The following is a 23113-nucleotide window of genomic DNA, read 5'->3' on the forward strand; positions in this document are numbered from 1 at the left end:
AGATTCCAATACCCTCAATTGTCATAAGAAAATTCTAACTTCGAATTTCTTAAAGGATGGATGCTTGTTAAAAATGGAAGCTCCCGGGACTCTCTCCTACCCCATGAACCAGAATGGCAAGAGCAGCACCTGCCTATTTAAGCAAGTCCTGGAGGGGGTTCTCGTGCACAGCATAGTTTGCAAGCTGGAGATCTAAGTAATGTACGTTCTAGGCAGGCCTGGTGGATTTGAGGAGGTTCCTCAGCCTCTCCTTGGGAGGTGCGTGTACAAACGGAGAAGGCTGTCCGAGGCCAGCTATTCCCATCCTGTTCTTGACTTTGCCTAGGCTGGCCCCGGAGCCGGGCGGCGGCGATGTACGCGGGGCGTGTGTCCTTGTCACCTGCCCTCTCTTCGGCGTGAGGGAAGGGCTCTGCCTGGCTGCCCTGCCCTTCGCCCCAACCTGGGAGCCAGCTGTCCCCAGACACCAGCATCTGTGCTGTATAAACTCTACCTGTTTAAGGTCCTTAAATGTTCATTTGGGGACTTGATAAATAACTGTATGCAACTTTTACACACAGCCTACCTGTTTGAAGCTAAAAATTAAGACTTTTCACTGTACCTTTCCCTGGATATGGTTCAAAGAACATGCCACACTCTCTTATGTCCTGTTAGATTAAGTAATTATGACATCTTCAAACAAAGAGATAGTCATTCAGAATGATTCACTGGCATAATTCATAGAACAACTAAATCAATCTGAAAACAACTCCATAAAGACCTCTTTTACCAATAAGCCCCATCCATGGGGGTTGCCAGAACCAAGTCCCTTTCCCGGGGAGCTGGCCAACATCGGCTCACCTGACCTGCCTCCGTCCATTCCGAGTCGTGGTCATCTCGTTCTTCACAGGTCGGTACCCGCGGGGACATGCTCCACGTTCCCCCTACCACAGTGTCACACGCCACGTTTTGCAGAATCCCCAAGAATCGCTGCTTTTATCTAGGACTTTGCTGCCCTCCCAGCAAATGTTGTCACTCACATGGCTTTCTCTCTCTCCTTTAGTTTTCCTTCCACCATGCCACCCTTCTTTCTCTCTCGGCCTCCTCATTCCAGTGGCCTCGGTCTGTCGTGCTTTCTGCACTCTCTTTTGCTCTTTGCTACTGTTGTTGACATTGTTTCTGCTGTGTTCAGTGTTTCCCTTTGCCTTTGCCCACTCCAGGATCAGGCATCGATCTACTGTCCATAACTGACCCTCAGAGAGTGGGTGCTGTGGGCCAGACCCTGGGCTTCATGCTCTGCAGTAGCATCCCAGAGGGGCTACATGCTCGGGAACTAGCCCACCTGGGCTAGAAGCCCAGCCCCATCACATACAGCATAGCTGTGTGTCCGTGGGCTAGTTTTCACCGTCTCTGTTCCTCCATTTCCTCATCTATAAAACAGGAATCTGAAGACTTACCTCCTAGGAGTGTTAGGAGGATTCAATAAAAATCTGAAAAGTGCTTAACTTCCTTCTTTCTCTACCTCTTAATAACTACACAGTGGAGAGAGCATCTGCCTTCCAGAGGTGACCCCATTAACTGATTTTCTGACAGTAGCTCCAAGAACACAGCATCCCCACCTCCAGCAGGCCCTGGTGGTAGGAGATGTGGGTGGGAGGCAGTGGGGCAGGGAGAAATGCCTGTCCAGTGACATCTATCTTGGCCTTCACCGACATTAGCAAAAACTTATCCTAAAAGTTACCATGCGATGCAGAAGAGCTATCAAACCACTGTTTTTTTAGCCCCATGATGCTCAGTTTTCAGAGCTTACAGCGTTCCTCAAAGCTCTTCCTATCTCTCCTACCAGAATTTTCATTCTTATCACACCATCCATTAGTTTCATTAAGTTTTCCCAACTTGCTACAAAATCATATTTAAAATCCTTTCATGGGAAATTAGGCAAAATATTCCCTCATAACCATAACCACCAAAAAGCTTTTGTTAAAGCTTTATTGACGTCATACCAGTAGCCCCTCTGCATAAAGGCTGCCTTTTATCCTTCCACATTCCTGCCAGTTCTAAATGCAAGACAGTCAGCATGCACCCACTCTGGCAGAACGGACACCAGAATAAAAATTATCGGTACAGTGGAGAAGTCTTAATGTCTCCAGAAATCTTTTCCAATGCCAAATGCCAGACAGGTTAGTGACTTGGCATTGTTGGAAATCTGGGTAGGCTCATCACTCACTCATTTCCCCCTCAACTTTTAACTGGTAACTGGGGGATGATGAGGAGCCTGATGATGATATGAGACTTTACATCTGGCCACAGAATTCCAAATAGCCCCAAAGTACAGGCTTTTGGAATACTTTATTGGAAACTGCAATATAGCTTTGGCCTGAGCCCAGGGAGGAAGTTCTGCCTACCTCTCCGTAAATTTTAACCTTGAGAGCTGCCTCTGGAGGAAGTTAGGTATACAGAGCCTTCATTCATTCAACACAGATTTGAGCACCTGCTATGTATCATGCATTTTCTGGGTACCAAGCATGCAGCAGTGAACAAAACAGAGAAAACCCCTGTCCCTATGAACTAAAGTAAATTATGTACTTTGTTAGAACGCGATAAGAGTTATGGAGAAAAATTACATAAGAGAAGAGGAATGGATAACAAGGGATGGAGATCAGGGAAAGCCTCGACCAGAGGGTGACATTTGAATAAAGCATGAAGGCGGTGAGAGCGTGAATCATGCAGATATCTGAAGGGAGAGTATTTGGGTGCAGAAACAGCAAGTGCAAAGGTCCTGAGGTGAGAACAGTGTCCCTTGGGTGTTCAAGGAAGAGCAAGAGGCTGGTGTGGCTACAGTGAGAGAGAGGGATGAGAAATGATCATGGTGATGAATGCACGGCTATATGATGATACTGTGAACCACTGCTTACATACTTTTGATGCATTGTATTGTGTGTGAATCTATTTCAATAAGATTACATTTTTAAAAAAATGATCCCAAGGTTACAGGCTTGAGCAACTAGAGGGATGGGCTCAGTTTTACTGAGCTGGAGAGGAATTTTGGGAGAAAGACCAGAAGTGCCATATTGTATATTGTAAGGTTGAAGTATCCATGTGGAGAAATCAAGAAAGTCATTAGATACACAGGTCTGAAATTAAAGGGGATGTCCAGGCTGGGGATATAAAGGTGGGGGCATCAGCATATTCAAAGTATTTAAAGAGCAGAGGACATAGATAAAGAAGAGGAGACACGGGCCCAGGACAGAACCCCAGGACACTCTAACATTTAAGGCCAGGAAAAGGAGGAGAAACCAGCAAAGCAAGACTGAGATGACAGGGAGGCAGGAGGAAAATGAGGTTTCCTCAAAGCCAAATGAAACTGTTTCAAAGAGAAGGGAGTGGGTGCCAAACGCAGCTGTGATAGATCAATGGATCAAATAAAATGACTTGGAACTGATCATTAGATTTAGTGATGTGGAGGTCATTGGTGACCTTGGCAAAAAAATTCAATGAAGCAGAAGTGGCTTTGGGTAGAATAGGAGAGGATAGACCATTGCACTCAAAGTGTGTTCCTGGGACCAGCAGCACCTGTTTCACCTGGGAGCTTGTTAGAAATGCAGAATCCCAAGCCCCACTCCAGACCTACTGTGTCAGAAGCTGCGTTTTAACAAGATGCCCAGGCAATTCCTACATCCATTAAAATTTGAGAACTCTGGTATATATCCCCCTTTTGTTGTAAACAGAACCATAGGATAGGAGCTGAAGGGAGAGGTGGGCTTAAGAGATGTTTTTTTCACTGTTGTTTGTGTTTAAAGATGAGAGAACATCATAACAGTATATTCACAAGCAGACATTTGCCCAGTCAGCAGCACAGAGATGGTTGTCTGCTATGGCAGTTCTGTCCTCTGCAGGACAAAGAGAGAAATGGGAAACAAGCTCCAAATGCCTCTTTCACATCGTGGCCCAACTCTATGGCCAAGTGGATCTCAGACGCCCCATTCCAAGAGTCACATGCATCACTTCTCCTCTCCTTTGGCCCCAGGAAGAGCAACAGAGATTTCCTTTCTAGAAACTAAATCTTGCCAAGCACATTTTAGTCCAACCGGTAGAAGCTGTTCTTCCCTTTTATTCCAGGTTTGGAGGGCGGCCGAGCCTTCTTCAACGCAGTCAAAGAAGGAGACACGGTGATATTTGCCAGCGATGACGAGCAGGACCGCATCCTGTGGGTCCAGGCCATGTATCGGGCCACCGGGCAGTCGCACAAGCCTGTGCCCCCGACCCAAGTCCAGAAACTCAACGCCAAGGGGGGGAATGTGCCCCAGCTGGATGCCCCCATCTCTCAATTTTGTAAGTAAATAAGTCATTTTTTAAAAACTAGGTCTCCAGGCCAAGTAAATCTGAAATTGAGTTAGAAAATCTTGTTGCTTTTAAAGATTCATAAAATCAGGTTGGCGGAAAATAGAGAGTGAATTCATGGGGAGAGCTGGGACTTAAAAAAAAAAAAGTTAAAGTAATTTTAAAGTGCAATACTTGACATTTCTCTCCCCCTCCCCCACCCCCACGGGCAAAGCGAAAGGATGTAGAATATTCCCCGTGGGTTTGAGGTAGATTTTCATCTCTTTGTTTCGGTGAGTTTGCAATTCACAGCGAAATCTTATTTGTTTGAGTCCTTCAAAGATAACATATTATTTATGTCTTTGTCTCATTTTTTTCCTTTTGAAAGTAATTTAAAAATAAGGCTTGATTTGAAATAAATTCTAATCTGCAATTTAGAACCATTTGAAAATTAAGGATGTCATTATCAGATGCAGTGCAGGAAAAGAAAGGGAGGACAGTCTAAAATCCCATTCTGGACTATGCAATTAAAACACCAGGACCCCAAAGTGAAAGTGTCTCCTTAAACAGCGCCACTTAACGTTCCAATTTCTTCCCCTCTTACTTCTGCATCTGTTTTACTTTCTTGCCCCTTTGCCATGTCTTCTCGCTACCTAGCATGGTTTTATCTCCTAATACTTCCTATACACAGGGTAAGGTGAGAGCCAGCATGCAATCGGAGACATTTATTAAAACAAGGAAAATAAAACCTCGAATAAAGTGACTTATTTTAGTTTCAAATATTAACCCTAAATAGAGACTTTTGTCTTACCCTGAATGTCAAGTCAATTATGGGTAACTCAGGCCCAGGTCATTTTTAGCAATAATCATGATAATTCTTTACTCTGGTGTGGAATCCACTCATTCACTAAGTACTTCATTAAGCAAGTTCATTAAGACTAGTTCATTAAGGGAGGCTAGATAGCAGGTAAGTCAGCAGATAAATCAGGTCATTTCTGACACACAAATACCATGAAGAGTGCCATGCAGAGGTGACTCAGCAGGAAGAGGGAGCACTAGACAGATGATCAAGGAAAGCTGCTCTGAGCTTAAATACAAAGGATATGGAGTCGTCCCTGCAAATATCTGAGGAAGTAGAATTACAGTAGAAGGGAAAGCAAGTGCAAAGACCCCCAAAGGAGAAACCTGACCTTTTATAGAGTGCTTTCACATAGTCTCTCCTCTGCTGTTCTTTGGCAAAATATAGATGTAGATAGAGTAATTTTTGCCAGTACAGCAACTAGGTAAAACTAAGTTCTTGCTTGAATGAATTCCATTGCAATGTCCATTTCTAACAAAGCTATATTTTTGAACCTTGCAACACTGTTGCTAATGGTGGAATACACCCTTTCTGAATGGCAAATACTATCCATCAGGTGCTTCCAGGAATTCCTGTCCAGGATTGACATTTTGTTTTAAGAAGATACATTCCCTTGTGGAACATTGCAAATAACCACCTAATCACTGCCCCTTCCCCGGGTGGGAATGGAAATGCAAGCAGAAAACCATGAGAGGATGAGGAAGAGAATGAGGTGGGACTGGGGGAGAAGGGACAACCCTCCTACCCACAACCATTACCCTCCTCTTGTTTCCTTCAACATCTCGTGGTATGTTGTAGGCTTCTTTGAGAGCCGTAAAGAGAGAAGGAAATATCTCCTTAAAATGTTTTAGACATTATATGATATTAAAAATACCTAGCATTTGTTTCATTTTAAAAACTATTCAATAGGACCCTTCTTTCACCTTGCTTGACATGCTCCTTTTTAATAAGTTTGGAAACAGTGCCCCCTATCATATCTTCCTGAAATGGAATTATCCATGCATCAGGGGAAAAAAACATAATTATAATCACCATCCAAATCAACCTCATAAAACATGGATCTCAGATGATACTTGGGAAATACTGGTTTTATTTCCAAATAATCTCCATTTCTTCTGAAGCCACTTCACCTTACATTCAATGTTTCTGTTCTATCATCTATCCAGATTAAAAAATTACTACATGGTTTATGATTGGCCCCACTTTTTCTTTATTAGAGTAAACAAGAGGAAGACCAGTGGGGGGGGGGGGGGGGTAAAGTTAAATGGAGACCAGACTCTGATTTCAAAAGACTATTGATCGGAGCTGATGAAGAAAGAATGTCTTTTCACAGGAAATATATAGGGGCTCTTGATTTAGATTGTCCTCCCTGGACAGAATTCATTTAACTATGAAATTAAAATACCAGCCCTTAGGCATCAGCAGGAATATTTGACTGAGTCCACACCAGCTTCATGTTTGTTACTACCCTAGTTGACATGGGAACTTGTAGTAAATGGAGCATCCAAACCAAAAATCCTAAGTGTTAGGATTCTGGGGGGACAAGGTGGTAAATAAGATCAACCCTAAAGAAGATGTAAGGCAGGCTGCGAGATAAGTGAGAAGGTGAGATAATGTACATCTTTGGAATTTATCAGTTTTGTCTCTTCTCCCTTGTTTCCTCTCTTCTCTGTTGTCTCCCTAAGTCACTCCGGGGGAATTGGGGTTCTCCAGAGAGTGTGAGGCCCTGCCAGCCCTATCACACCTACCTGGTCCTACAAGGACAAGACCACCAAATTTAGCCTCACAGCTCGCAGCTCGTGCACTACAGGAGATGCCTGTCGTAAAGACAGAAATGTGAATGGTGCATATTGAGTTGTGCAATGCGCAACTGTCTGCAGTGACACTGCTCTAAGCTTAATCCTTACATAAAGCTTCAGCCTAATAGTGTTGGACCCAACAGTCCCGTGGTTACTTTGTTATTCCTGAGACAGGGCCTCCCCACTGCTCCTTCTGTCTGTCACACCCTAGGCACCGGAGTTCCACTAAGTGGGGTTCCTGGTCCCATAATTTCGAAACTAGCAGAGAAAAGCAGTAAGAGTTTAACCAACCCAACCTAAGTTTTTGTAGCTCAAAAAGCCCATGAGAAAGACTGGAAAAGGAGCAGGGGAGTTTACAGTTTGCAGTGACACTCAATAGTTATTATGCATCACAATCAAAAAGCAGCAGCTGGGGATGATACCGTAAACTTTAGTGGAGTCAGCCACAGCGCGGTGATTATTTCACGAGTACTTTACAGCTGCCCTTAGTCCTTTAAGTTCAGACCATCACTATGAAACAAAGCATGCCTTATATATGGGGAACTGAATCAAACCCCCAAGGCTGACTCATACTTAGGGTGATCAACTCATCCTGGTTTGCCCAGGGCTTTCTTGATTTTAGCACTGAAAGTCCTGTGTGCCAGGAAACCCCTCAGTCCTGGACAAACCACAGTGGTTGGTCACCTTGTACTACAGAGCAAGGTTATAGAAAAGTAAAATATAATCATAGCCTAGTTGTTAAATATCAAACTTTGGACCGTTACTTACATTTGGTTTCCAGTTTAATCAAGTCACCCACAAAAATTAAGCCAAACGTAGATCCTCTAGCTAACAAAAAGTAAAAACCATCAAGTATTGCATTTTAAAAAGGTTTCCTTGACTTCCAAAAGGTAAGGGTCACTGTTAAATACTTAACTCTAGCATATCTCATTAAATCTTGGTTTTGAATATTTGTGCATAGTATTCTCACTCTTGCTAGCAAATTTTTAAGAACAACCTTTCAATGACAACTTTGTAATTGCTTTATTAGTATTTACAGGGCAAAGGGAAGTTGCATAGAAATGGGAGAGAGTTTGGGGATTAAAGAAAAATAAACACTCCAGTCTTGTCATGTCGCTGTCTGCTCAAGGAAAACTTGAGAATAGAACGTTTTACAGTTTGGGAAACTTGGGAGTAATTGTGAGTTTATTTGGGTCTTTCTAAATTCAGTTTAACAAACTTCTTGACGCAGTTTTTATTTTTTGCAATATAAAAAGTTCAATTTCATAACGAAAAGACACGTCTAAGAAAGAATGGAGTGGAGTATTTACATGGAAGTTTTAAAACCTAAAAAATAGATCCTGCTATTCATTAGTTTGTGTGTGACTCTACAAAGACTTTGGGAGGGTTCCACCAAACTTTTTAAAACTTTTTTTTGTTCTTTTGGGGTTTTTTTTGTTTTTTTTTTTTTGGTGTGTGTATGTCATTGTTCTTATTGTTTTTCTTTTTTGTTAGAATTTTTTGAAATTAAGTCAGTACTTAGTATACACCTTTTTAAAACCAATACTTGCAATTTCCCAATGTTTAAGGCCAACATTACTGAACTTGGAAATAATGCCCAAATCTGTAGTTGAGTGTTCTCACAATTTATTATTCCAAGTGGCCTCGCATTGGGATCCCATGTCCCTGTCCATTCGGTGTTAGTGCAAGAGTCAAAATCAGTGCCTTGGTCCTAATTCAGAGTGGGGCAGGTGGGCGGGAGGGGGGCTGTATCTGGTATGTCACCTGCATTGACTTTCATTGTTGATGTCTGTTTCTCAGCTAATAACTGTTAACCACATCAGAGACCCCCAAAGTTAGATGTTTTTTCAGAATTATTTCTATTTTTGCTATCACCTGAATAGTCTTCAGTAGTCAGAGGGGGGTTTTGGTTACTGTTGGTTTGGGCTGGGGGGGGGGGGTTGTTTTTTGTTTTGTTTTGTTTAAGTTTTCTTGTTCAATCTTTGCTCGAACCCAGGAACTTTAGCTGCTAGGTTAGAACTCCTGTCTGCTTTCCTGAGCCTTGTTGCTAGTCTTTATGTTATTCTGGTTTGTTCCTTCTTACCCTGCTAACTTCTAGCTGGACTGAAGGGTAAGTGCTCCCCTATAGCTAGCCCAGCTCAGATAATCAGAGTAGATTATCTGACACCTGCAATGTGCTTCTTCCCTCTCCTCTTAAAGTCTTCCTCATGTCTAGACTCTGTAGTAAAACTTTTCATGTTATTTTCCTGACCTTAGGTTTGAAATGTAAGCTTCCATACTGAAATTAGGATGCATGTGATGTGTGCATAATTGCCTCCTCTCCTTGGTTTTCATATTGGCATCAAATGATCCTCAGAGTCAAGCCAACCATTAACATCTCCTAAGTTTTGGCATTCCAAGATGATGAATTAACATCACAACGAAACGGCAACTAATGCCTTTGTTTCATGGAATTCACAGCTACCTGACTGCTTAATGCCTGAAAACAGATCATTTGCACTCTGACAATGTGTTGTTGTTGTTGTTTTTCCTTCCCCATCCAAAGATTAGTATGGTCAGCAGACCAGTGGTGTGGTAGCCATGATGCCTTAAGGAAAAGTGGGCTAGGAAACCCAAAGACATTAACTGAGCAAGACTTACAGAAATTGTAAAATTTATTTAATCAATAAAGTCGATGCATCAAATTCATTCTGCCTGGCTCGAGGGTGTGCTCTAAAGGAAGACCCGATTGAGAATTAATTTTGAAAGGAGAGTTATCATATACTGGGCTACCACACACAAAAGCAGGAAATGAAGGACAGGACTGAGTCTATGTAGCTTATTTACATAAAACTTCAGATTCACACTCTCACAATGCCAAGGAGAGTTATAACCTCTGGTCTCAAATGTCTCGCTGCTGAGGACAATTGTCCCTGAGGATAATGACAACAATAACTTTTTTGACATCATTTGTACTCATATTAAATTTTTGAAAAATATAACTTTAAGACTTTAGAAGAATCTTTCTCTTCTCTATTAAAGTTGTTAAGATTAGAGAGTGTGCAATTTATTTACACAGGAAGCCGTCATCCAAAAACGTGGTGAGGGAAGACCCAACATAAGCGGGAGCTAGAAAAATTGGTCAAGAGAGCAGGCAAATATGTGTTTTGAAATTTCTGAATGCTAACTTAGAGGAAGTAGGACATACCATTCTTCCTGACCATGTAATAATAGTTCTTTTTTTAAAAATTCTCTTTGTCTCTTTAATTTGCTTTCTTTCTCCTTTTCTTTTGTCTTTTATTTTGCATAAACGTACCCTTGGCTAGCAGACAGACTTTCACCACTCCAAGCCGATGCCTAATTTAACTTTACTTTCTTTTGAATGTGTGATGAGGCATTTTTTGAAACTTACTGTAGAATGTGAACTTAGTGGGTATTTAGGATTTTGCAATACTTTTTTTTTGGTAAAAAATGAAAGAAAGGGTGGTTGAAGAGGCGATTGAATGAATTCTGTTCTGAGTGAATTTGCGTGTATTTGCACAATAAGGCATTGCTATCCTAGAAGATTTTCAAATAGTCATTTGCCTTAATTCCTTTCTATATTTTATCTCATGGGATCTTTGCTGTATCTTCTTGTATTGTCAACTTGCAGTTGCTACATTGCCGGAAGGCGATATCAAAGAATTGATTTGATATTAACTTAACTTGCATGACCTAAGACCACACTGTAAATCACTTTCTTTTTCATTGGAAAAGTAAATGACTTTTTAGAAGAATAGGCCCCCTACAATCAGGTCCAAAATTTTTCAAACACCATGATTTCCTCTAAATAGACTACATTAAGTGAAGCTACATTTCTTTGTTATCAGGCACATTTAACATATTACTCCCGATGCAATTGTAATTTTTCATGCAATATGGTGATTTACAACATGCATTATTAATTACCATTGAAATATAGAAAATATATTGTTCTCATGTTGTAAGGAGTATAAAAATGTCATCAAGTACACTGTAAATTAATTGAAAATATAATAACTACTACATTTACAGGTCATATATTTGTTTTGAGAGCATTGGCAAAGTCTGTTAATAATTTTTACTCAAAGCAACTGTTTTATGAAGAACTGTAAAGATTAACATTGAAATAAACATCAATTTTATTTCATCAAATTCAAGACATCTGCAAAATGCAGTGTGTCCTTTGATAGCTTCCGAAGAAGCCATCCTCCCTTGGCCATGCACATTAGCTTGGTTTAGTCAAAAAGGGACCTTGAAAGCATTAAGTTGTTTCTCAATTAAGTGGTCCGCTGTGTGCCTCAGGGAAGCAGGCATGGGAGGACCAGTCAGTCTTTTGCTTGCTGTGTAGAGCTCGAGCAGGGCACAACATACCCTGGTCACTTGACCATGCCAAGAAAAACTCTTCTAGAAAAATCCATAAGCAGGCAGCTGCCATCAATCATTGTCATTTCTTTATTTCATGTCTTCTGATGAGGTTGACTACTGTCATTGTTCATTACTGTCCAAACCATACATTCACTCTTGTACTGTCAAGCAAATATGACAAGCACACATTTTTCATATAAGAAAGATACAAAGTCACCTTTTAATTTGCAGTTTGGGCTCACAGATGACTTCAGAGTTATAGTAGCTATTCTCTTGCCTCTAGCATCCAAAAGCCATAGCTGCACTCTAAATTTCAGTGATAAAATAGCTACCTCCAGCTTATTATAAAAGGAATTCATTAGAGAGCAGAGGCTCTTTCAGAGAATTTATTAACAAAGCAATCATATATACATTCAACAACAGAAATTCTTTTTCCTTAGCCCATAAAAAATTCCAAAATACTATATCACAAAATGAAAGGAAGATTTTACCTTTCATCATCATTCCCTTAGCTGTTAGAATAATAAAAATCTCAATAAGATAAAAATTTGAAAGCTGTATTATTCCCCCAAGAAAATTACGTTTGATAGGCATTATTGCAAATCCACCTAAAAAGATATATGTCTGAAGCCAGTTCACATGAATATGTGTGCTGTGGAGACAAGAGATCATAAAAAATAATTATGTATTTCTTCCAGTTGTGAGAGAAAAATAAGGAAAAGAGTATCATCCATGAAATGAACCTAAACATCATGATTAAAAATGGTAGGGCTAATCAGTTAGGAACCACATAACTGAAATTTTAATGCAGTAGAATAAGTGAGAATATAAAACTCACTTAAGGGCATCATTTCAGGAACTGGTGTCTCCCAATACTCTTTAAATGCCCTCAAAAATTGCCTTCAAATAAACTGGAGTAAAGGATTTGATTAGTTTCTATTTAAAAGTGTGCCTGCCCTCCACAAGTCTGTTTCGTGGTTAGTGCTTTCAGTCTCTTAATGTAGTTGAGGTACCCATATCCATTATTTGTCTGAGTTGATCTGAAGTCAGTTTCCTATGCCCATGCTATAAAGAACTTCAAAATCCGTATGCAGTTTAAACCCAGAAGTGAAAAAGGTAGCATCGTTTGGAAGGTATGTTGAATTATGCCCTGGTTACACAAACTACCTCAGGTTCTGCAGAGCCTGTGAAGTCACATAGCCCATTATCAGTACATTTACAACTTAGCACTTAGGAACCGCTAGACCAGGTCTCAAAAAGGTAAAGATTGAAGTCAGTTCTTAAATTGCTGTTAATTCTCAATTTCTATATACACACACACACACACACGTTAATGAAAAAAGAACATTGGTATGTGCCTTCCAAAATAAGGGATAATCCAAATGTCATTGCAGTTTTAAAACAGCCACTTTACTCAACTAATTCTCTTTTGCGCAACCTAATATTCAAATTCATTTTCATTCTCTTGACACCTGCCAAATATCAGCAAAGGAAGTGATCCCAAAGTCTTCTGAATTTAGGAAATGACACTCTCATATTTTTGCTGTGGGCTGTTTTCCCCTCCTCATACTGACATTAGAATTTTATTTTTCTATAATCAAGCCATTCCAATTGTTTGTGCAAGGGAAGATGAAGCTGTAAGGAGCGTTTACTTTTTAATATTCAGCACTGTGGAAGAACAGACTGGGACAGTGCAAGAATGACTATGTGGTGTTGCTTGGGAAGCACCCACAAGTTCTTTGAAACAGAACTTGGAACAGCTGGACCACTGCAGTGTTTTATTTTAAAAGAGACAACATATGTAATGCATATGGCCCTAGACATGTATGGAGACACAGGCAGACAATCTGAATGGTATCCAAAGACACCTGCACCTAGAATTCTGTTTCCTTCTATAAGAATTTTTTTTCCCCTAAGAGCACATGTTCCCACTTTTAGATTTGCAAGATACCATCTGAATCCCCATGTGTGTGACTCCTTAATAAAGCCAATGAGAAGTTTCCTGGGGTGGAGGTGTCAGAGTACGTCTGTTAATAAAACACCTCCTGAGGGCCTCGCTCCTTTGGGAGCTGGCAGAGGAAATAACAGAGCAGAAACTTGCCCTCAAGGAACATATTATCTACCAAAGGATTCAACTGTATGTGCCTGTCCTGACAATGGGGAAGTTGGAACATAACCCAACAAAAGGCACAGAGATAGGACGGAGGAATTGGTCTACAGGGGCAGAGGAGATGCATGAAGTGGAGCGACCTGGAAGGATTCCCAGCTTCCTAGAAACGATAGGGTTTTAGGAGCAAGGAAGGGATGGAGCATTCGCTGTAAATGCAGAGACATCCTTGGGTTGCTGGGAACAGAAGGCAGACTGGCTCTGGGAATGCTAAGCCTGCCCTTTTACTCCTAGCTAACTTTATTGAGCACTTACTATGTGTCAGGTATCCTCAAGACTTAGATAGATACTTCTCACCAGTTCCCCTTAACAGCCCTCTGAAAGTAAACTAGAATACCATCTGTAAACTACAAATGAGAAAAATGAGGCTCAGGAACATTAAGCAACTGCCTCAAGTCACATACCTATTCAGGGCAGAGCTAGCCTCAAAGGCAGTCTTTGTGACCCCATCCCCACCCCATGTCCACCTGCTAAGCCAACTGTTATCCTAGATCCCATCAGATAAACTGTTCCCACTGAATTTAGTATCTCAACATTCCATAAATCAAGAAATAGAAAACACTTATTGAGCAAATTTATTTAGTTTGATGAAATAAATTCATTAGTTCAATAAATATGTATTGAATGTCTCCTATTTTCCAGACACTGTTCTAGGTGCTTTGAATATAGCATAGAACAGAAAATACCAAAATGCCAGCTCAGATGGAGCTTAAAAATCAGATCCTTTCCCCCGCCTTCTTTTTCCGAATATAACAAGCACAGTGGAATTCTCAAAGATTACATGGGAGCCAGCCACCTTCTTAAGCACTCTTGAGTTATCGCCACCATTAAGATAATGAGCCTAATTCTGAATAAATGCTAATTTCGTTCAAGTGCAATCCAGGGGCTGCCTGTTTTCCTGGCCGGAAATCCCCACGCAGATAGAAGATGACGTGCCACGGATTTTAAGGATCATTAAATTACAGTTCAGTTCCTTTTACACACAAGGAAACTGAGGCTCAGAGACAGAAACGACTCAGCAAGCATCCGTCCTACAGCTAATTAGAAACGGAGCCCAAACTAGAATCTAGACTTCCAAAACGAGTCCCAGTTTCTTTCTACATGTAGACTAATGTCGTTGTTTTAGGCAAGGAAGAAAGAAAGGAAGAAGAGAAAAGGAATTTTTATTTTGACAGGATTATTCTCTGAAAAGGAAAACAGGCTGACTCTATAGTCTATTCATCTCTTTCTGTAAACCTGCTTTACTGTGTAAGTAAAAATGAAAATGTTCTTTAGACTTACTTTAACCCAAGAATTAGCGCTGGGAAGCCCTAGTCGTTGTACCATAGTGAAGGATTGATGGGAGGTGGGCGGGGGGTGGGGGGCAGCAAGGAAATGGGTCTCTGTCCAGGTCCTGGTCTAGGAGCCAAATTGCCTTTTCAGATCCATTTCCTAAGTGGCCAGCGAGGCAAAATAGTTCATCCACAAAGTTTTCAAGAGGTTCAACAAATTAACAGAGTAAGAGGCTTGAAACGTGCCATTTTTTTTAACAGCTACAAAAGAGCCCCCTTTTCTCTAAGCTAAATGACCAGTTGTGCCATCATCATTGAATAATTGAAGAGCAATAAAACAGCAGAGCCAAACGGAAACGGGGCGGTGGGGGGGAGGCCCGGGCCGATTTGTCAGCTTGCAAACTCTTCGGAGAAATCTGAGAGCAGGAAGCCGATGCAAGCCAAAATGCCTGATCTTTCTGTTAAAATCAGGTGAACAGAGATGGGTGAGGCTTTTTATGAGACTGAAACAGGATGAGCAATTGGCATGTACCCCACATATGTAGCTTTTCCTGAATTGATATGACCTTGGTCCAACGGGATAAAGGTCAGAGGGCAGAATCTGTGAGAAGGGATGGAGCGGGTCCGCCTGGATTCCGTGGGTAAGTTCTGTCGGAGGAGACCTGAATTGAAGCAAGTTTAAGATACTTGTCTTGGGCCAAAGGAGTCACACACCCCAGAGGCAGCTGGTTTTGTTTTTTTTCCTCCCCCCCCCCCCAACATCCTGGTCATTGCATATAACTCGCCATCCTGAGTGCAAGGAAAAAATGTAGTTTAGAGACCAAACAACTAAACAAAAAGAATCCTCCTCTTTGGATGGAAGGAAGCCCCTGATCTCGCATTGAGGGGCACTTTCCAGAGGGAGGACAAATCTGAGGCAGTCAACACAGCAAAGAGGATTCTTTGCGAATCTCTAATAAAATTCCTGCACACGCGACATTCCTTCCAAAAGCTCATGTTTTATCATCCTAATGGAGCAATTTGGCTGTTAAACTTCACGTTCTTCAGCTCGCCTTCTGGAAACCATTACTTCTGTGTGTCTTGGGCATAAACAACACATCTTGTTCAAACACTGACCACTTGCTGCTTCTATGAAAAACAACAGAAGATTTCTAAAATCTAACGCTAAGAAGGTATAAATCTGCCATACCGTGCATTTGGATTTGAACGATATGCAATATCAGTACTAATGTGAGGAGAAATCATCATCTTAAAGTCACACTGCTATAGTAACCCAAGCTTTCAGCCATACCCCAAGCATGGAAGGAAAAAGAAAAAAATAATAATAATCTGCATGGAATAGAGGCTACATCCGAAAATATTATCGCAACAGCCTCTCAAGTCAGAAATCAATTTTCCCTGTGTTCCGATAGCATCTCTGGTTCCTGGCAGATCCCTGTATTTCACTAGAATGTTGCATGCAAGCGGATGAATAAAATCTTGCTTGATTTGATAAGATTCCTTTTTTTCATAGTCTGCATTTCAGGAGATGAGGAGAGATGATCCTTTAACATATAGGGCCTTCCTTTTATTCTTTGGTCTTTGACGTTTGCTTGGCCCCAATTTTGCATTATTTTGCCGATTGAGTATCATGTATTTTAGTTACATGTTGAGATTAATTAGTTAACCCTTAGGAGGTTTTGCCTACAGCCTTCACCCTGTAAGGAAAAGTGTGACTACATTGAGAGTATTAATTCACAATAAATGGCAGATCATAGCCCTTGCTGAGTAAATTTCTGTGTGTCTATTTCATAAGTTTTGCTAACTGAGTAAGCACACACAATCGCAAATTAAATTAACATCTAACTTACCCTCCAGGTTTCAATGAAAATTTTTGTTACCTTTTTTTTTCATTTTGGAGGGAGGGGGACTCAAACTTTTTGTGAACACAAATTGGCAATGGTGGATAAAAATATTGTCACTTTGCTGAAAATCAGCTTAACACTTCTTCCAGACAATCCCAATAATTATAAAGAAATTTCTCTAGACATGACCACTGGAATGGCAGAATCTATTAAAAAGCTAAATAGGCTTTTATAAGCAAAGATCCGATCTGCTTTCAGTGTTTGGTGAAATGCAGGCGAAGTTACGGTCTTGTGCTTAAAGAACAACATAAATGCACTGGAATTGTGATCATTTGATAAACATGTTGATGCCAATATATTTTTGCCCAAATGCAATAAACTCACCAGTAAGTGATGCAAGTTGACAATGGGAGGTAGAAAGAATATCTTGGGGATGTTGGTGGGAGGCAATGGGTAAACAGCTAGTGTTCATAATGACTAGTGAATTCCTGTGTATTTGAAATGTCAAAGAAAATGTGATGTGTTTCTCTAAATTGTGTCTCTCTCCACATGTATAAATGAACAGACGCAGATAGAGCTCAAAAACATGGCATGGATGAATTTATCTCTTCCAACCCCTGTAACTTTGACCACGCTTCCCTCTTTGAGATGGTACAGCGCCTTACTTTGGATCACAGACTTAATGATTCCTATTCTTGCCTGGCAAGTATTTTCTTTGGTCTACAGCAATTTAAACATGAGAACTTCTTTTAAAAATAAAATGTTTCTCCACCTTCATGTCAGAAGCTCTTTTCTCCATTGCAGAATCCTTTTGCTATTATAAATGTGTTCTCGATTTCCTGAGTTGAGATAGTTTTACTTCCCACAAGAAACAAGACTGAGCTAGAGGGAGTTATCGGTAGAGACAGATCCAATTCCCCAGCCGCCCTGTCTTAGCTTCCCCCTTTTCAGCTGCTATATGAGAAATATTCCCAAGAGGGTAATTGAGTTTGGCGCCTGCTTGTGAAGAACTTGTAAAAACTGCCTCCCTGTCTTGGGGTTTAAGAGCTCCTCACTCAGTACCCCGGAAGATAAGGCAGTGTGCGCCCGCCTCATTAAACAGCGTCTCGTTTTTGAGTATATTTTAGAGATTAAAATTATTTGTAAATAAATCCCATTTCATTTTTCATATGCTAAACTGAACTGGGTCTGTTTGTTTAGATGGGGGGTTTTCTCTTTATAATATTCAGTGTCTTTTTCACTCTTTGGGGGATTTTTTATAGTGTTGTAGACATTTGAAAGCCAGTCTATCCAGCAGGAGCGTCAACATTTCCTGATACCGTATTTTAAAACTCAATTTGAATCCTTTAAAATTAAGGGACTGGTAGTATGTCTTTATTGGAGTTCTGAAGACACATTTTTGGCTTTAAATGTTCATATTGATAAGCCTGAAAAAGGCTTAATTTATTTCCTTCTGTAAACCATAATTCCTTACTTCATTTCTTCGAGGTAGAGGTCAATTAATCCCAATGGGGAGATGGCAAAGGTGAAGGGAAATGATGAAATGACTTTTAGTAGAGGAGAATTTTCATCTCTGTCTCCAGACACTAAGGTTAATCTACCTATGTGTTATTAACAGGAATATTATACATATTAATGCTATATAATTAACTAAGGTTAACATATTATTGATTTTAGAATTACGTGTCTCTTTCTCTATGTAATGAAAATCCTTTCTTTTCTAAATAGCATGATATCGTACAAAAGATTCATTGATTATCTCAGGTTTACAGTCACTTCATTAGAAGAATCTGAACTTTGACACATTAGAAAGAAACGCATCACTTTGACTTAAAAAAAAAAAAAGCAAAAAAACCAAACTTACCTTGCATTGCAAGGCAATTATTCTCAAATGCGTTTTCTAAGATTATATGGTTATTTATATAATTATAAGTCGCATTTTTGAAACTTGCAAGAATATGCCTCTGAACTTAAATCATTCTCTTTTTGTATAATTCCTATTATCTTGAGACTTTTTTTAGGTATATTATTTTTGAGACTCTTTTACACATTCATTTAAAATGTTTTTCTTTTAATATTTACCACCAAGAGTTAATAATGAACACCCTCTAAACATTAAACCAAAAATGAAAAATTTAGAGCCTGTTTCCTATTAGGTACTTTTTCGTTTAAAATGTGCTGCCAAATCCAAAGCAAATTGTGAAGAGCATAAAATAGCTTCTTCCTCCATTTGTATACCTATATCCATTAATTACCAGCCCCAAATTTCAGTCAATAACAAAAATTAAAAGAACCTTATATCTTGACTATATATATTCCATTTTCTCATTATTACAGTCTTTTTTTTTTTTTTCAGTTGGTTTTGGAGACCGACCAGCAGGGATACATAAATTTTTCTGTGTCTTCGACTGAGTTCCTAATTGATATTTCTTCAACTCTTTTCAAAGCAGCTATTTTGGCATCTACAAAAGACTTGGTGTCATCTGAGTCGTAGAAAATATATTTTAATCTTTCACAGCAGTGTTGTTTCTAAGATTTAGCATTTGGGGTAGCAGATGGGGTGGCAAAGAAGTTGCCTATAGGGGCAGCCCACTGCCTCGACTACTCTCCCGCCCTCTGCAGTAACTTACAATTTGAAATAGGAAAGATGCCGTCTTTCGTTGGATGCATCACTGAGCTGCATGTTGTCGATTGAAGATTCCCCAGATCCCTAATAAGAGATTGGAGTGTTGTAAAGGCCTCCCTCATTGCACTTGGGTGGCCCCTACCTGTGCCCCAGTCACTTTCTCCTTTTGCCTTTTCCCTCCCAAGATGGAGCAATATTCAAAAGATGACTCAGAGAAGATCCTCAAAGTAGTATTAAAATGCTATTTAAAACAGTCCTACATTTCCAGCTTACCACGTAACACCTACGTTGTTTTATTTCTTCCTTCGGACAGCCACTGAAACCAAAGACATGATTTGATTTCACACTATGCCCAGGGGTGACCTTGAACAGCCAATCATTTGGTCTTTCTGAGCATCTATTTTCTTAAGTGCTTAATGGAGGTGGTCATTTCTATCCCATCATGCCACCCAGTCTCCTCTGAGTTGGAGAGTCCAGCCAGGTTCTCTTTTAGAGTAGAGTTTGAGCTAGTCCCGCAACAAGCAAATAAATAATCAGAAAACAAATCATTGCCGGGAGAAAAATAAAACAAAACACTAAACCAGCAGCTCCTCTCGGTTCAGTGGAATCATATCTGGCACACGACTTGAAAACTAAGTCATGCTATTCTCTTTGGAGAGTTAGTTTACCTTCCTTTTAAAGTAATAAAGAATTTCTTCCAAAGTGAAAGGATTTATGAAGTCCTGGCATGTATGTATACCAAGCCCAAAACTTCTTAATGCTCCAGGGTAGAGCAAGACAGAGGACTCGGAGTAAGACAGAGCTGAGTTTGAGCCCTGCCTTTGCTTTATGTGGTCTGTGTGAGTTACTTAACAGCCATGATTTCCATTTCCTCCTCTAAGGAAGTCAAGATAAACTGCCTTGTCTGCCCCCACCAGGTTGCCATATGGCTGGGTTGAAAGTGCCATGTCAAGTATTAAGCGTGATAGCAATGTAAGGCGAATTTTTGTCCCCCACCTTCAAATACCCTTTTAAGATGTGTGATGCAGCATTAGAGCCATGAGTAACCCTATTTCTAGAGTCAGGCTGTCTGCTGATCCAGACTCCACCACGCGCTACCTCTGGGACACTAGGGACATTCCATGTCCTCCCCAAGCTCAGTTTCCCCATCCATAGAACAGATGACAGTACCTACTCTTAGGGCTGTGGTGATGATTAAACCAGATAATCCAATGAATTTAGTACCGTTATGGGCACTTTAGGAGCATTCAGTGAGTCTCAGCGCTGGCTGATTCTTAATCCCCTCCTCCAGCCACCCCCAGTTCTAGTAGCTCTCTGGAAAACAACCTGTATTTAAAAGAAAGTCTCTCCTTTATTCCCCAAACAGGGCTGGTTCAGTCCTGGTCAGGTGTTCGTCCTAGACGAATACTGTGCCCGAAACGGAGTCCGAGGGTGTCACCGACATCTCTGCTACCTCAGAGACTTGCTGGAACGGGCAGAAAACGGCGCCATGATCGATCCCACCCTGCTTCACTACAGCTTTGCCTTCTGTGCGTCCCACGTCCACGGGAACAGGTAAGCATGGACCTGCAGGCATTTCAAAACAAAAAACAAACAAAAAAGCACTGGCAGTAGTTTAACTGGACCTGCTTTTAGGATCGTCCCTAACTCTCTGTCCATCCCCATTCCCTCGGTCATAAGTAACATATGCACCATACACACACACACACACACACACACACACACACACACACACAACAGAGCTTTCTCTCCTTTCAAGAGACTGGATAAAGGGGCTTCCAGCATAGTCTCTGAAGTTACTCCATTCTGGGTTTTTCTCATGGTCCTCCATTTACTAACAGTGCCCCTGGCTGGTGACTAAACCCTCTCTTTCTTAAAAGGGGGATAATGATAGTCTCTTCACAGTGTTCTCTTCAGAGAAGATGGAAGTGGATGTAAAGGGCTGAGTACAATGCCTGGGACGTGGCAAGAACTTATATATTTGCTTTTGTTGTTGTCACCGTTCATCCATTCCAGAAATATTTAATTGTCTACTAGGCATCAGGCCTTCTGATAGGAATCCAGCATACACCAGTGAGCAAAAAAACTACAGAGACCACAGAGCACACTTACATATAGTGCTCTGGGGAAAAGGTATAAACTGCTATCATAGCATTTAATGAACTTTACTCGGATGGGGTGGGGTGGGCCAGAAAGTACCTCCCCTCGGATGTACAAAGACCCTGCTGAAGGAGGAAGCCAGGCACATGTCTAGAGCTGAACCAAATTCATTGACTCTGGGAGGCAAAGATGATGATAACACTTAGGATTTAACCATAGCACTTGAAAGAATTCTAGAGCTCGCAGTCTAATCCAACCTCCTCATTTTATAGATTTTATAGACAAGGCCCAGAAGGCAAGTCCCTTGACTCTATGCTAAGTGTTCTTTTCTCTAGACCTTGCCCATTTCCTGGAGGAAAAGATCCATGTTCTGAGAAATGCAAAACAGCAAATAATTTGAGAGCTTTGCCATTTGGCTCTGGAGCCATGGAATAAATTTCCACACCGCCACAGCCAGTTTCCTATCCCAATGTACATAGCCACACGTTAGTATAAAGACAAGCTTACATCATCCCAGGGCATCCCAACCAACAGCCAGGGAAAATTCAGTGGCTGCAAAAACCCAGCCTCAGATGAAAAAGTTGATGCTTTGGGAAATTCCACATGCGGCAGATTCTAGAATTGACTACATTTATTTTAAATCAGAACCATCAGCCAGCCTCATCTCTGCAAGTCTTACAACTCTGACGTACCTGTGGAATTTGTTCTGTGCTTTTTTTCTGTCTCTTGAGTGCTGGTAGGCTTTATGAAATGCAACTTCAACATTTAGAGCTAGATAACAATAGTACTGTAGGTTTGAATATTTAACAGACAACAAGGTTATCCTCACCTCCCATTGTTATAAGAGTCGCTAGCCCAGCAGGTGACCTTTTATTTGCATAAAATATACTCATAAAAGCTCTGATACCTGGGGGGTGTCTGCACATAATTCTGCTTTTTATAAATATGTACACTTTGATGACTATCTGTTACAGCCTCTTGGACTGAATTCTTTAAAGAGAGAGAGAGGGAGAGAAGTTGCATTATATTCTCTGGGTTGTCACACTGTATTCTACATATGTTACTGAATAAGAAAGTGTTATAAAATAATGAAGTGTTTTTGTAAACTCCCTGGTAAACATCATCATGAATTATGATACACATTGTCTGGATTTCATATTGTAAGACTGCCACTTGATTCACAGTTAGGTTTATACATCTTGTCAGGGAAACAGTTTTGGATTTCTTATTTTCTTTTCAGTTCTGATTTTCCTTATGCAAGTTTGCATCTTTTTTTTTTTGCTTATTATTTTAGTTTGAATGCATTTGCTCTTGCTTGTTGATGCATCCTTCTCTTTCTTTCTTTTGTCTGCGCATGTGTGGGTGCTCTTGGTTCTGCTATGGCTGCTCACACCCTGTGCATGCCCCATGTGACCCCCCCTCTCCAAAGTGAGCAAATGCATGCGTACCTTAGCGGGCTGCCACCAAATACAGACCCTGACGGGAGCAAAACTCCCTCCCCATCTGAACAAGAGGCTAAAAGAGATGGCAAAAAGGAATCCAGAAAAAGAAAAGATCCCAAAATCCAGGCAAATCCAGAGCCCAAAAGGTAAGAAATGACGTATGCCTTGGCTACTATTTTGCAATGTCTGTAGCCTTTCCCCAACCCTTATCTGCTTCCACCTTCAAAAACAGCGAATTTTGTGTTTTCCCGAGGTCTCTGTTCTTTAAGGTTTTTCAACGGTATGCTTTTTAAAATCTTAGTAATGGGCAAAAATACTGAGTATTGGGACTGAGTTTGAATCAG

The 23113-nt window shown here is 40.7% G+C and overlaps 1 protein-coding gene across 2 annotated transcripts in view; it reads left to right on the forward strand.

The window, feature by feature from the left end:
• Nucleotides 1-23113, forward strand: part of CADPS (calcium dependent secretion activator) — a 494336-nt gene that overhangs the window by 336794 nt on the left and 134429 nt on the right. For both annotated transcript variants that reach the window (XM_077128802.1, XM_077128801.1), the window contains exons 11-13: nucleotides 4096-4308; nucleotides 17167-17303; nucleotides 20594-20781. In XM_077128802.1, the coding sequence (XP_076984917.1) occupies nucleotides 4096-4308; nucleotides 17167-17303; nucleotides 20594-20781 (538 nt within the window). The remainder of the gene's footprint in view (nucleotides 1-4095; nucleotides 4309-17166; nucleotides 17304-20593; nucleotides 20782-23113) is intronic.

This window comes from Tamandua tetradactyla, chromosome 15, assembly GCF_023851605.1.
Source record: "Tamandua tetradactyla isolate mTamTet1 chromosome 15, mTamTet1.pri, whole genome shotgun sequence".
Lineage (NCBI taxonomy): Eukaryota > Metazoa > Chordata > Mammalia > Pilosa > Myrmecophagidae > Tamandua > Tamandua tetradactyla.